The following is a 14,803-nucleotide window of genomic DNA, read 5'->3' as shown; positions in this document are numbered from 1 at the left end:
AAGGAAGCAAGAAGCAACAGACTTTCACACAAGTAAAATCATGAGCCAGCATAAGTAAAAATACAAATTCATAAGTTTCCAACAACACACACACGACATGAGAAGAAACCTAGCAAAGGAGTCAAGAAAAAACAGAATTTCAAGCAAGTAAAATCATGAATCAGCATATGTAAAAATACCAAATCTTAAGTTTCCAACAACATACACACGAAATGAGAAGAAACATAGCACAGGAAGCAAGAAACGAAGACTTTCACACAATTAAAATTTTAAACCATCATAAATAAAAATAGCAAATCATAAGTTTCCAAAAACACACACACCACGTGAGAAGAAACCTAGCACAAGAAGCCAAACACAACAGACTTTCACACAAGTAAAATCATGAAATAGCATAAATAAAAATACCAAATCATAAGTTTCCAACAACACACACACAACATGATAAGAAACCTAGCAAAGGAAGCAAGAAACAACAGACTTTCAGACAAGTGTAATCTTAAACCAGCATAAGTAAAAATACCAAATCATAAGTTTCCAACAACACACACACAACATGAGAAGAAACCTAGCAAAGGAAGCAAGAAACAACAGACTTCGACAAGTTAAATCATGAACCAGCACAAGTAAAAATACCAAATCATAAGTTTCCAACAACACACACACGACATGAGAGGAAATATAGCACAGGAAGCAAGAAACGAAGACTTTCACACAAGTAAAATCATGAACCAGCATAAGTAAAAATACCAAATCATAAGTTTCCAACAACACACACATGACATGTTAACAAACCTAGCAAAGGAAGCAAGAAACAACAGACTTTCACACAAGTAAAATCATGAATCAGTTTAAGCAAAAATACCATTTCATAAGTTTCCAACAACACACACACGACATGAGAAGAAACCTAGCAAAGGAAGCAAGAAACAACAGACTTTCACACAAGTAAAATCTTGAGCCAGCATATGTAAAAATACCAAATCATAAGTTTGCATCGACACACACACGACATGAGAGGAAACATAGCACAGGAAGCAAGAAACGAAGACTTTCACACAAGTAAAATCTTGAACCATCATAAATAAAAATATCAAATCATAAGTTTTCAGCAACACACACACAAAATGAGAAGAAGCATAGCATAGAAAGCAAGCAGCAGACTTTCACACAAATAAAATCTTGAACCATCATAAATAAAAATAATAAATCATAAGTTTCCAACAACACACACACTACATGAGAAGAAACCTAGCACAGGAAGCAAGAAACAACAGACTTTCACACGAGTAAAATCAGGAGACATCATAAGTAAAATTACCAAACCATAAGTTTCCAAAAACAGACACACGATAAGAGAGGAAACCTAGCACAGTAAGCAAGAAACAACAAACTTTCAAACAAGTAAAACAATGATCCAGCACAACTAAAAATACCAAATCATAAGTTTCCAACAACAAACACACGACATGAGAAGACACCTAGCACAGGAAGCAAGAAACAACAGACTTTTGAGCAAGTAAAATCATGAACAAGCACAAGAAAAAATACCACATCATAAGTTTGCAACAACACACATACGACATGAGAAGAAACATAGCACAAGAAGCAAGAAACAAAGACTTTCACACAAGTAAAATCATGATCCAGCATAAGTAAAAATAAAGACTTTCACACAAGTAAAATCATGAATCAACACAAGTAAAAATACCAAATCATAAGTTTCCAACAACACACAGACGACATGAGAAGAAATCCAGCACATGAAGCAAAAAACGGCAGACTTTCACACAAGCAAAATCTTGAACCATCATAAATAAAAATACCAAATCATAAGTTTCCAAAAACACACACACACGACATAAGAAGAAACCTAGCAAAGGAAGCAAGAAACAACAGACTTTCACACAAGTAAAATCCTAAACCAACATAAGTAAAAATACCAAATCATAAGTTTCCAACAACATACACACGACTTCAGAAGAATCATAGCACAGGAATCAAAAAACAAGAGACTTTCACACAAGTAAAATCATGAACAAGCATAAGTAAAAATACAAAATCATAAGTTTCAAAAAGCATACACAAGACAAGAGAAGTAACTTAGCAATGAACGCAAGAAACAACAAACTTTCACACAAGTATAATCATGAAACATCACAAGTTGTTGAAAAATACCAAATCCTAATTTTCCGACAACACACACATGACATGAGAAAAACCTAGCAAAGGAAGCAAGAAACAACAGACTTTCACACAAGTAAAATCATGAATCAACACAAGTAAAAATACCACATCATAAGTTTCCAACAACACACAGACGACATGAGAAGAAATCCAGCACAGGAAGCAAGAAACAGCAGACTTTCACACAAGCAAAATCTTGAACCATCATAAATAAAAATACCAAATCATAAGTTTCCAAAAACACACAAACACGACATGAGAAGAAACCTCGCAAAGGAAGCAAGAAACAACAGATTTTCACACAAGTAAAATCATGAAACAACAAAAGTAAAAATACCAAAACATAAGTTTCCAACAACACAGACATGATATGAGAAAAAACCCACCAAAGAAAGCAAGAAACAACAGACTCTCACACAAGTAAAATCTTGAACCAGAACAATCAAAAACACAAAATCATAAGTTTACAACAACACACAAACGACAAGAGAAGAAACTTCGCAAACGACGCAAGAAACAACAGACTTTCACACAATTATAATCATGAGACATCACAAGTTGTTGAAAAATACCAAATCATAATTTTTCAACAACACACACACGAAACGATAAGAAACTTAGCAAAGTAAGCAAGAGACAAAAAAATTTCACTCAAGTAGAATAAAGAACCAGCAAAAGTAAAAATACCAAATCATAAGTTTCCAAACAAAACAAAGACGACATGAGAAAAAATACAGCACAGGAAGCAAGAAACAATAGATTTTCACATAAGTAAAATCATGAACCAAAACAAGTAAAAATACCAAATCATAAGTTTCAACAACACACAGACGACATCAAAAGAAACCAAGCACTGAAAGCAAGAAACATCACACTTTCACATAAATAAAGTCTTGAACCAGCAAAAAAAAAAATACCAAATCATAAGTTTCCAAAAACACACACACGACATGAGAAGAAACATAGCACAGGAAGCAAGAAATGAAGACTTTGACACAAGTAAAGTCTTGTACCATCATAAATAAAAATACCAAATCCTAAGTTTCCAACAACACACAGACGACATGAGAAGAAACCTAGGACAGAAAGCAAGAAACATCAGACTTTCACACAAGTAAAATCATGAATCAGCATAATTAAAATTACCAAATAATATGTTTCCAACAACACACACACTACATGACAAGAAACTTAGAACGGTAAGCAAGAAACAGAACAATTTCGAACAAGTAATATCATTAGACAACATAAGTAAAAATGCCGAATCATAAGTTTCCATCAAAAAACACAAGACGTGATAAGAAACTTAACACAGGAAAAAAGAAGTAAAGAATTTAACGCAAGTAAAATCATGAACCAGCATAAGTAAAAATACCAGATCATAAGTTTCCAACAACACACACATGACATGAGAAGAAACCTAGCAAAGGAAGCAAGAAGCAACAGACTTTCACACAAGTAAAATCATGAGCCAGCACAAGTAAAAATACAAAATCATAAGTTTCCAACAACACACACACGATATGAGAAGAAACCTAGCAAAGGAAGCAAGAAACAACAGACTTTCATACAAGTAAAATCATGAACCAGCATATGTAAAAATACCAAATCTTAAGTTTCCAACAACATACACACGAAATGAGAAGAAACATAGCACAGGAAGCAAGAAACGAAGACTTTCACACAATTAAAATTTTAAACCATCATAAATAAAAATAGCAAATCATAAGTTTCCAAAAACACACACACCACGTGAGAAGAAACCTAGCACAAGAAGCCAAACACAACAGACTTTCAAACAAGTAAAATCATGAAATAGCATAAATAAAAATACCAAATCATAAGTTTCCAACAACACACACAACATAAGAAGAAACCTTGCAAAGTAAGCGAGAAACAACAGACATTCACACAAGTCCAATATCGAGCCAGCAAAAGTAAAAATACCAAATCATCAGTTTCCAACAACACACACACACGACATGAGAAGAAACCTAGCAAAGAAAGCAAGAAACAACAGACTTCCACCAGTTAAATCATGAACCAGCACAAGTAAAAATACCAAATCATAAGTTTCCAACAACACACACACGACATGAGAAGAAATATAGCACAGGAAGCAAGAAACGAAAACTTTCACACAAGTAAAATCATGAACCAGCATAAGTAAAAATACCAAATCATAAGTTTCCAACAACACACACACGACATAAGAAGAAACCTAGAAAAAGAAGCAAGAAACAACAGACTTTCACACAAGTAAAATCATGAATCAGTCTAAGCAAAAACACCATTTCATAAGTTTCCAACAACACACACACGACATGAGAAGAAACCTAGCAAAGGAGGCAAGAAACATCAGACTTTCACACAATTACAATCATGAAACAACATAAGTAAAAATACAGAATCTTAATTTTGAAACAACACATACATGAAATGAGAAGGAACAAAGCAAAGGGAGCAAGAAGATTTTCACACAAGTAAAATCTCGAACCATCATAAATAAAAATACCAAATTAAAAGTTTTCAGCAACACACACAGAAAATGAGAAGAAGCATAGCATAGGAAGCAAGAAACAGCAGACTTTCACACGAATAAAATCTTGAACCGTCATAAATAAAAATACCAAATCATAAGTTTCCAACAACACACACACTACATGAGAAGAAACCTAGCAAAGGAAGCAAGAAACAACAGACTTTCACACAAGTACAATCAGGAGCCAGCATAAGTAAAAATACCAAATCATAAGTTTCCAAAAACACACACAAGACATGAGAAGAAACCTAGCACAGGAAGCAAGAAACAACAGACTGTCACACAAGTCAAATCATGAACCAGCATAAGTAAAACTACCAAATCATAAGTTTCCAACAACACACAAACGACATGAGAAGAAATCTAGCAAAGGAAGCAAGAAATAGCAGACTTTCACACAAGTAAAATCATGAACCAGCATAAGTTGTTGAAAATACCAAATCATAAGTTTTCAACAACAAACACATGACACGAGAAGAAACCTAGCAAAGGAAGCAAGAAACAACAGACTTTCACACAAGTAAAATCATGAACCAGCACAAGTAAAAATACCACATCATAAGTTTCCAACAACACAAACACGACATGAGAAGAAACCTAACAAAGGAAGCAAGAAACAATAGACTTTCCCATAAGTAAAATTATGAACCAGCTCAAGTAAAAATATCAAATCATAAGTATCTAACTACACACACACGACATGAAAAGAAACATAGCACAGGAAGCAAGAAACAACAGACTTTCACCCAAGTAAAATCATGAACCAGCATAAGTAAAAATACCAAATCAAAAGTTTCCATCAACAAACACGACATGAGAAGAAACCCAGCAAAGGAAGCATGAAACAACAAACATTCACACAAGTAAAATCATGAGCCATCATAAGTAAAAATGAGACGTCTTAAGTTTTCAACATAACACAGAAAACATGGGAAGATACACAGAACGGGCAGAAGGAGGAATCAGCGAGCCGTGCAAGATTAACCTTGACCAGGACAACTATCTTTGCAACAATACAAGTATTCGAAAAAACACACATGACATGAGAGGAAACATAGAGATAAGAACACGAAACAACAGACTTTCATACAAGTAACATCAATAGCCAACAAAAGTAAAAAATACCATGTAACAAGTTATAAACAAAACACACACGGCATGAGAAGAAACATAGCACAGGAAGCACGAAACGAAGACTTTCACACAAGTAAAATCATGAACCAGCATAAGTAAAAATACCAAATCATATGTTTCCAGCAGCACAAACACGACATTGGAAGAAACCTAGCACAGGAAACAAAAAACTTAGCGATAATAAAACCATCAGATTTAGCTTATCAAAGAACCCTACTGTAGAGGTTACAAGGTCCTATCTGCAATTAAATAAAAAAACCAGTTTTTGCAACTGAAACTAAGGAGCAACATTAAAACTTAAAACGAAGTGAAACTATTACGTATATGAGGGTGTTCACCCCTCGTCAATGCCTCGCTCTTTACACCAAATTTTGAATTTTGTTCCACTTCTTTAAGAACGACCCCTGAATCACAAAGGTAATTTAATTAGAATAAATAGCTCTTTTGAAAGTACAAAAAAAACTTTAGCCTAAAGAGTGAGGTATTGACGAGTGAGCGAACCTCCTCATATACGTAATGATTTCTGTTTGTTTTAAGTTTTAATGTTGCTCTTTACTTTCAGTTGAAAAAGCTTTTTTGAATTTAATTTAAGATCGTTTTCTAAATAACGCTGGGAATTCTGGCGCCCCCTTTTTGGAAAATTCCACTTCCCCATGAAAAATTCATCCAGTAAAATGTAGCGTGGGAGGGGACGTAGTTGTCCTCTAATGTTTTTGGTCACTCAAAACTGATACTAGAACTTCTAATTTCCGTTTGAATGAGTCCTCTGGCAATATTCTACGACCATTTTGTCAGTACGATCATCCTTGGAAAAAAAAACAAAAAACAAACAAACAAGTAAACATGCACAAACAAACAAGTAAACATGCAATCGTGATCTTTCTTCTGGCAAAAAAAAACAACAACAAAACTCTACATATTTTCAGATAGGAGCTTGAAATCTCTAGAGTAGAATTTGGTACGCTGAATATGATAGTGAGATTTTCCTTAAGATTCTGTGATTTTTAGGGGGTTGTTCCCCCCTTTTTAAAATATAAGGCAAATTGTCTCCGGTTCGTAACTTTTGATGGGTAAGACTAAACTTGATGAAACTTATATAGTTGAAATCAGCTTAAAAATTTCTTTCTTTCAATTTATCTATTGGTGTCAAGTTTCCATGTTTTAGATTTTTGGTTACTATTGAGCCGGGTCACTCCTTACTTACAATTCGTTGCCACGAACTGTTTGAAAATATGGAATTTTGTATTTGTTGCCAGAAGAAACATCACGGATACGTGTTTATTTGTTTGTTTGTTTTTGCCCCAGGGGTGACCATATCAAACAAGTAGTCCTAAAGCATCGAGAGAGGACTCATTCGAAATGAAATTAAACGTTCTAGTGCCCTTCATATGTGACAAAAATGATTGAAGGCATTAGGACCCCTCCCACAGCCTTTTTTCTCAAAATTGTCCTATCAAAATTTTGAGATGACCGTTTTTTGTCAGCATAGTTAAAAGGCCCAATTTCTGTATCTTTGGAGAAAACACGGCCCTCTACAGCCCCTGGTGAAAGATCTTTAAGTTATAAAATTTGCCCATACGTATAGTATTTGTTATTTCAAAGTATGCATACATTTTTCGGTTGGGGGGGGGGGAGAATTTCATTCTTGGGGGATTTTCCAAGGGGAGGAAATTTTACAGGGTGGGAATTTTTCAGGGGAAATTATACACTTGGGGAATTTTCCAGAATTCCCACACGAAATTCTTTTAATGTCGTTTTTTCATAGCCTACTCAATATTACGCGTCAAAATGTTAAGGGTAAAAGTCCGTAGTAAATTTACACAAGGCTTGAATTGTCTAGACGATGTACTCCTGGGATGGAGGGATTTTTTCTTTGGGGCCAGATTTCCTTGCATTGTTTTTTAAAAAGGGTCAGAAATTAAATAAAAAAAAAGTTTTTTCAACTGAAAGTAAGAAGCAACTTTAAAACTTAAAAAGAACAAAAACTATTACGTATAGTAGGGGTATTAACCCCTTCTCAACACCCCGCTCTTTGCTCTAAAGTTAGAATTTTGTCCCAATTCCTTAAGAACGACTCCTGAAGCATAAGGTTCGTTTATATCGAACAATAAGAATTTTTTTTCAAAGTACTAAAATATCTTTAGCGTAAAGAGTGAGATGTTGAGGGGGGTAGGGACAACCCCAAGCCCATGCGTAATAATTTCTGTTCGTTGTTTTAATTTTGCTGCTTACTTTCAGTTTAATAAAATTGTTGTCTTATAATTTAATCAAATTAAGTATTTATTAAAAGTTGGTGTCGCAGATGATCCTGAAATTTCACAATGTATAACTAGCGTAATAAATATTGTCCCGTTTTCCTTTTTTCTTGGTTTGCTTTTCCTAACATATAACTATATAATAGTTTTGAAAAGTTTTGTGATTTTAGAAGCTATTGTATTCAAATCTGTGTCTATTTTATTTGTAGATTGGCTGTTGCGGTTCGTGGAATTCCGGTGATTATGATGCAGTACATCTTCCTATACCCAACGAGTGTCGCAGCCCTGTAACTGGAAATGAATGGGAGTTTGGATGTTACGAGGTCTTTCCAAGATACTTAGAAGACAGAAGCGGTCCAATGGCTGGCATAATAATGCTGCTTATTATACTTCAGGTTTGACTTCTGATCATTTTCCAAGCAGAATGTTTAGACCTAATATGCGTAATGGGCATAGTAAACTTGTTTATATATTCCACTAGCAAGGTTCTGAACTTAAGAAATTAGGAATGCAGGGTTTGTTTCTGAACTGATTTACCTTGAGGAGTTAACATATTAATTTGATATGCCATCGAAGAAGCGATGCCGTAATACATTCTGTGACATCTCTATGGACTACTATGTTTAACGACGTAAGAAGAAGGTTCAACGGCGCATCCCTCTTTCTATCCGTCCCGCGAAGCCATGTTTCCGTGATCAGGTGTTGCGACGCAATTCTGTTTCAGTATTTCTATATGATTAATATAACTTCAGTTCTTGAGTGTGGTCGGGATATTTAACAGGTACTAATAACTAGGAATTAGCATAGGATTTCCGTATGTCAGATAGAGGGTGTGCAAGTTGAGCTACTAATCCCTCAAGCCGTCACATCTCTTTCCAGATGACAAGATTCCAATGAAACACCCATTTTTTCAGGTGTTATGATACAATCTTGTTTCAGTATTAAAGAGAACACAGCTGGCAAGATTCCTACGACATACCCTCGCAATTCAAACGGTCAAGTAGGGAATTAGCATAGGATTTTCATGAGTGAAATAGGGGGTGTAAAAGTGGAGCTACTAATCCCTCAAACCGTCACACGTCTGTGACGTGGTCCTTGTTTCCAGATGTTATGATACAATTTTATTTCAGTATTAAAAATGACCTCAGTGTGTCGAAATCAAAGATACTGTAAAGGATGCATATACATTATTAGATATTAACAGTTATAGCGTGACGGCGCCTAGAGTGCCTACAGTGGCAGGGCGAATTGTAAGGGGTTGCAAACTAGCCCTAGAATGGGACAATATGTATGCAGTATATGTAATATCATTAAGCAAACTCAAGTTGGAAGAAGAGTTATGCTTTGCGGCTAAAGTGAATTTAGTGCATATACAGAGACTACAAGACGAATTAAACCTGTTAGTGAAATATTTCGAAGAGAACAATCTATAATAAAGAATTTGCTGCTAGCGAGATTCTTAGTCTAGAACTGGTAGTGAGGGTATTAAAATGGATGGATTTGAGAAAAAAAAATCTTACGGAATATAGTAAAATTGAAAAAGTGGTTAATTTTAGATGATGATTTTCTAGAATTGTCTCCTCAACGGAAAATGTTATCTCGAGAAATGCTTAACAATGTAATGGAAACTGATTCCCCATCTTTGGACTATTGTATTAAACTTTGTCGTCGAGGTACAGCCGCTTTTACTTAATTTATAGATATATTATTTGAGACAAAACAAAATTTTATGGTGACTTTGCTTTTAAGCACTACTTAGATGGTCATTTTGTAAGTCAACAATTTTTGTGACTTCACTCCTCCTAGAAGACATTCATTGATCCTGAGTTAGTTTCTTTTTGGCAGTGAGACAGTCAACATCGGAAATATTTTACACATGTCCACTATACTTGCATAAATTTGGCAGCTGGTCATCCAGAGAGAATTTTACCTATGCTGATGACTATAATGAAAAGTGAAGATTATGCAATCCATGTAAATTGCATAAATTATATTGCTGAGCAAATTAAAGACTGTAATTCCTATTTTGATGAGATTTGTGATTCTCATACTAGAGGTATACTATGCTCCAATTGTTGCTATGATAAATTTGATCAATGGGAAAATGCTTACCCTGGAATGATTGCAAAAAACTAAACGTGAGTTCAGTTTATTTTTAACAGACCGGTATCGTCGTGGTTTTAAGTTGTTTTGGAAAGAAGAACCTGTTCTACTCTTCAATTGCTGGAATAATAAAAGAGTGTGATTCTTGCGTCATTGCAGTGAAGGTACTGACTGCTATGATTATAAATCTAAACACTTTTATTTGGCTGCTACAGAACTAATTCTGACCAGCTTTGACATTTTTTTTCTTAGTAGTAACAAGCTTTTTCTTAATAACTTCAAGTTTTTCTGAATAGTAACAATTTTTTTCCTAATAGTAAAATTATTTTTCTTAATAAGAATGTGTTTTTCATAATCCTAAGAAGTTTTTTCCTGAATAGTAATAAGTTTTTTTGTTAATAGTTACATTGTTTCTGAATAATAGCAAGTTTTTTCATCATACTAAAAAGTTTTTTGATGACAGTAGCAAGTTTTTTTCTTAATGCTAACAACTTTTTTTCTTAATGGTAAATGATTTACTTAATACTAACAGGTCTTTTCAAGACTAACAGGTTTTTTCTTAATAGTATCCAGTTTTTTCTTAGTAGTAATAAGATTTTCTTAATAATTTCAAATTTTTCTGAATAGTAATAAGGTTTTTGTCAAAAGTAACCTTTTTTCTGAATAGTAACGTGTTTTTCATAGTGTTAAATTTTTTTTATGACAGTAGCAAGTTTTTTTCTAACAACTTTTTCTGAATAGTAACAAGTTTTTTCTTAATAGCAACAAGTTTTTTCTTAATACCAACAATATATATATTAATACTAAAAAATTTTTTCATAGTAATAACAGTTTTTCCATAATACTAAAATTTTTCTTAATACTAACAATTCTATCTTAGAAGTAACAAGTTTTTCTTCATAGTAAAAATTTTTTTCTCAGAAGTAACGAGTTTGTTTAATAATAACAAATTCTTTCGAATACTAGCAATTTTGTTCTGTCAGTGGTAACATATTTTTCTTAGAAGTAACAGGTTCTTCAAGTAATAAGTAACCAGCTTTTCTTAATAGTAAAAAATATTTTTAACAGTACCAAGTTTTCTATTATTGGAAACAAGTTTTGTCATAACTTTAACAAGTTTTCTTAATAATAACAAATTTTTCATAGAAGTAGAAACCTTTTTCTTAATGCTAACATAATTTTATTAGGAGTAACAACTTTTTTCATGAAAGTAAGCAATTTTTTATAATAGAAACAAGTTTTCTGTTATTTTTAACAAATTTTTTCTTAATACTTCCAATTTTTGCTTAATAGTAAGTATTTTTTTCTTAATACTAAGGAAAAATTTTCTAATACTAGCAAGTTTTTCGGTCAATGGTAACAAATTTTTCTTGATATCAACAAAAGTTTTAATTATTGCTAAAAAAAAATTTCTAATAGTAACATGTTTTTTGTTAATGGTAGCAAGTTTTTTCATAATTGTAAAAAAATTTTCTAATAGTAACAAGTTTTCTGTTAATGGTAACAAGTTTTTTCCATAATTATAACAAATTTGTCTTAATGTTAAAAACTTTAGCTTAGAAGTAACAAGTTCTTCTTCATAGTAACCAAATGTTTCTTAGAAGTCACTAATTCATCTTAATAATAACAAATTTTTTCTAATACTAGCAAGTTTTTCTGTCAGTGGTAACAAATTCTTCTTAGAAGTAACAAGTTCTTCTTAATACTATCCAAATTTTTCTTAGAAGTAACATGTTTTTCTTCACACTTTTTTTAATAGTAGCAAGTTTTCTATTATTTGTAACAAGTTTTGTCTTAACTGTAACAAGTTTTCTTATTGATAACAAATTTTCAATTAAAGTAGCAACTTTTTTCTTAATACCAACACAATTTTATATTAGAAAAACAATTTTTTCTTAATAGTAAAACATTTTTTCTAATAGCAACAAGTTCTCTGTTAATGATAAAAATAATTTTATTAATACTAACAATTTCTTCTTAATAGTAATATGTTTTTTTAATACTAACAACAATTTTTCTTAGTACGAAAAAGTTTTTTATGACAGAAGTAAGTTTGTTTCTTAATACTAACAAAAGTTTTACTTAAAACGAACAAATTTTTTTCTAATAGTACCGAGTAATATTAGCATTTTGTTACTGATAAAAAGGATTTTCTTAATAACACCAAGGTTTTTTTATTAATACTAATAAGTTTGTATGACAGTAGAAAGTTTTTTCTTAATTGTAACAAGTTTGTCTCTTAATACTAAAAAGTTTTTTATGGCAGTAGTAAGTTTTATCTTAATGCTAAAAAAAATTTCTAATAGTAACAAGTAATAGTAACATTTTATTCTTGATAAAAAATTCTAATTAGTAATAAGTTTTTGTTCCTTAATAGCAACAAGTTTTTCTTCTGAGTAGTAACAAGCTTTTTCTTAATCATTTCAAGTTTTTGCTGAAGAGTAACATCTTAGTAGTAAAATGTCTTCTCTTAATGCTAACAAATTGTAAATTTATCAAGATTACCTTATGATGAAAAAGCAAGTTCAATTCACCTCAATTTATAGGGTTTTGCCATTTTTCTAGAGAATAGTGTTTACAAGTCCTGCGATTATTGGCAGTAACAATGAAAAGAAACTACCACCACTTTGAACAAGTCGTTCTCTTTAGCAATTTCCTTTCTTCTTGCTGGCTAGGGCGCGTGAAAGTGAACGATATTGCTTTGTCTGTTGTCTAACACTTTCGGAAAGTTAAACATTACCTTCCGTTAAATTTAAACAAGGTTCAAATAAGAGACTAATGAATTCATTATCAATGCCGTGTTTGAGCATAGCTTTTTTAAACCGCAGTTTTGAATTAGCCAGGACAGAAAATAAATGTTTGTTTTCATGTAGCTTCTTCAGCATCATGATGGTGACTAATGACATTTTGCCTATTCGCGGGTAGATATTCAGTAATTTTATTATTAAAAATATCGGTGACTACACGTAGCTCATTGGGCGTGTTTTGATTAAGGTCCAATAAAATGTATCCACAAGGTTTATTAGCAGGTTTCTTGTACACCGAAAGTAAAATTTTAGTTCTGCAGGTTAGATTTGTTCGTTTAGAATTATAAGAGAACTTGAACTGTGAATGATTCTTTAGATGATATAGTAAGTACAATTCATAGTAAGAGTTCTCATATATTTACTCTGATGAAAAATATTATGAAGAACGACAGTTACAGAAATTTTTTCAGGATGTGACTGGACCGTAAGAAATTGTAACATTTCCCGCGACTTTTCTTCAGTAGATTCATCTAAACCGTCAACAATCAAGCATGAGTTTGGCGCCACACTATTAAGCATTCCAAATCCTCGTATGTATTTTTTGCTTGGTCCAGTACTCTTTATTTTGTCATAAGACTCTTGCCAAACACTATAGCAATACTAGATATTTTTGGATTTTCTAAAAACATTATATCATGGTTAAAAATTATTTTCTATAATAATGTTGTTTTGCCAGACATTGATGGTCCGCAAAGAAATGATGTGAATGGTATTCTAAATTAATATGCACTCCTCCAATGTCAAAATACAAATAACCAAACCTAATCTCAATATATTGAATAAATAGTCAAAAAATGGAATAGATGGTTTCTTTAATTAATAAATAAATGCACTACAAACAAACACTCGAACATGTTTACAATGGCAGTTGAATTTATTCAAAAAATAAACACTTTAATATTCCATCGGGCTGGAAGGCGCGGCTCTCGCTGCCGCGAGTAGCGGCCGGAAGGTTCCTGTGGTGGGGTGAGGGTCCACATCAGGGCAAGGCAAACTCATGCAATGACGAAACATAAAAAAACTTAAAAATTAGCGCTTTACGCAACGAAATAATATAAAATATATCAAGAAATATAAACAATTAAAAATTACCGCTTTGCGCAACGAAAAATAAATAAATATAAAATATATAAATAAATATATACATATAAAATATATAAATATAAAAATAAGTAAAAAAAAATTGCTTTGCTGGGGCCCCCCCTTATGACAGAAAAACGGCCCTTTTCCACCCCCTCTAGCTACATGACTTTCTCCAGCCGATTTATCGCCTTTAATTTACTCAATCAACTCGATCTGAAGTAAGGTATTGGCCGCGTGGTAGTACCCTCACATCGTCCGTGCGTACATGTATTTTAACCGATATGGTGGACATGGCATTTTTTCGACTCGAACTGATTAGTTTTCATACCTTAAAGAGCGAATCATTTTCTACACAGTTCCTATTAACATTCATGTTGAAATTTTCCTTTACATAGCGTGACGGCACTCCCTTGCAGACGTGTTTGGTAACTTCATTTTGTGTATGCACACAGTACACCTTCGGACCCAGAAACACAACGTGGGATACTAAGTCGCTCCCCGTCTCAAATTTTAACTTTAATAATTGATTTGGGGTCTGGTGCTTCACTAGCTCCAGATAAATAGACTTGTCCAAGGTGGTTTAACCCATTCGGGAGCTAGTGTGCTCACCATTTTCCAAATCGTCTAATAAATTATCAGTTTAAACTCTTAACAATAATGCGTATGTGACCCCGTAGTAAACCTGAACTTGT

General features: G+C 32.9%; 1 protein-coding gene across 2 annotated transcripts in view; it reads left to right on the top strand.

Moving 5' to 3' along the window:
- LOC148953369 (tetraspanin-2A-like) overlaps window positions 1-14,803 on the top strand; it is a 74,053-nt gene that overhangs the window by 35,791 nt on the left and 23,459 nt on the right. For both annotated transcript variants that reach the window (XM_089088503.1, XM_089088504.1), the window contains one exon: window positions 8,328-8,513. In XM_089088503.1, the coding sequence (XP_088944629.1) occupies window positions 8,328-8,513 (186 nt within the window). The remainder of the gene's footprint in view (window positions 1-8,327; window positions 8,514-14,803) is intronic.

Source organism: Artemia sp. Qi Xiang Cuo, chromosome 4 (assembly GCF_049724085.1).
Source record: "Artemia sp. Qi Xiang Cuo chromosome 4, ASM4972408v1, whole genome shotgun sequence".
In the NCBI taxonomy this organism is placed as follows: domain Eukaryota; kingdom Metazoa; phylum Arthropoda; class Branchiopoda; order Anostraca; family Artemiidae; genus Artemia; species Artemia sp. Qi Xiang Cuo.
Note: the sequence above shows the minus strand (reverse complement) of the source record. Positions and strands in the feature narration are given on the sequence as shown.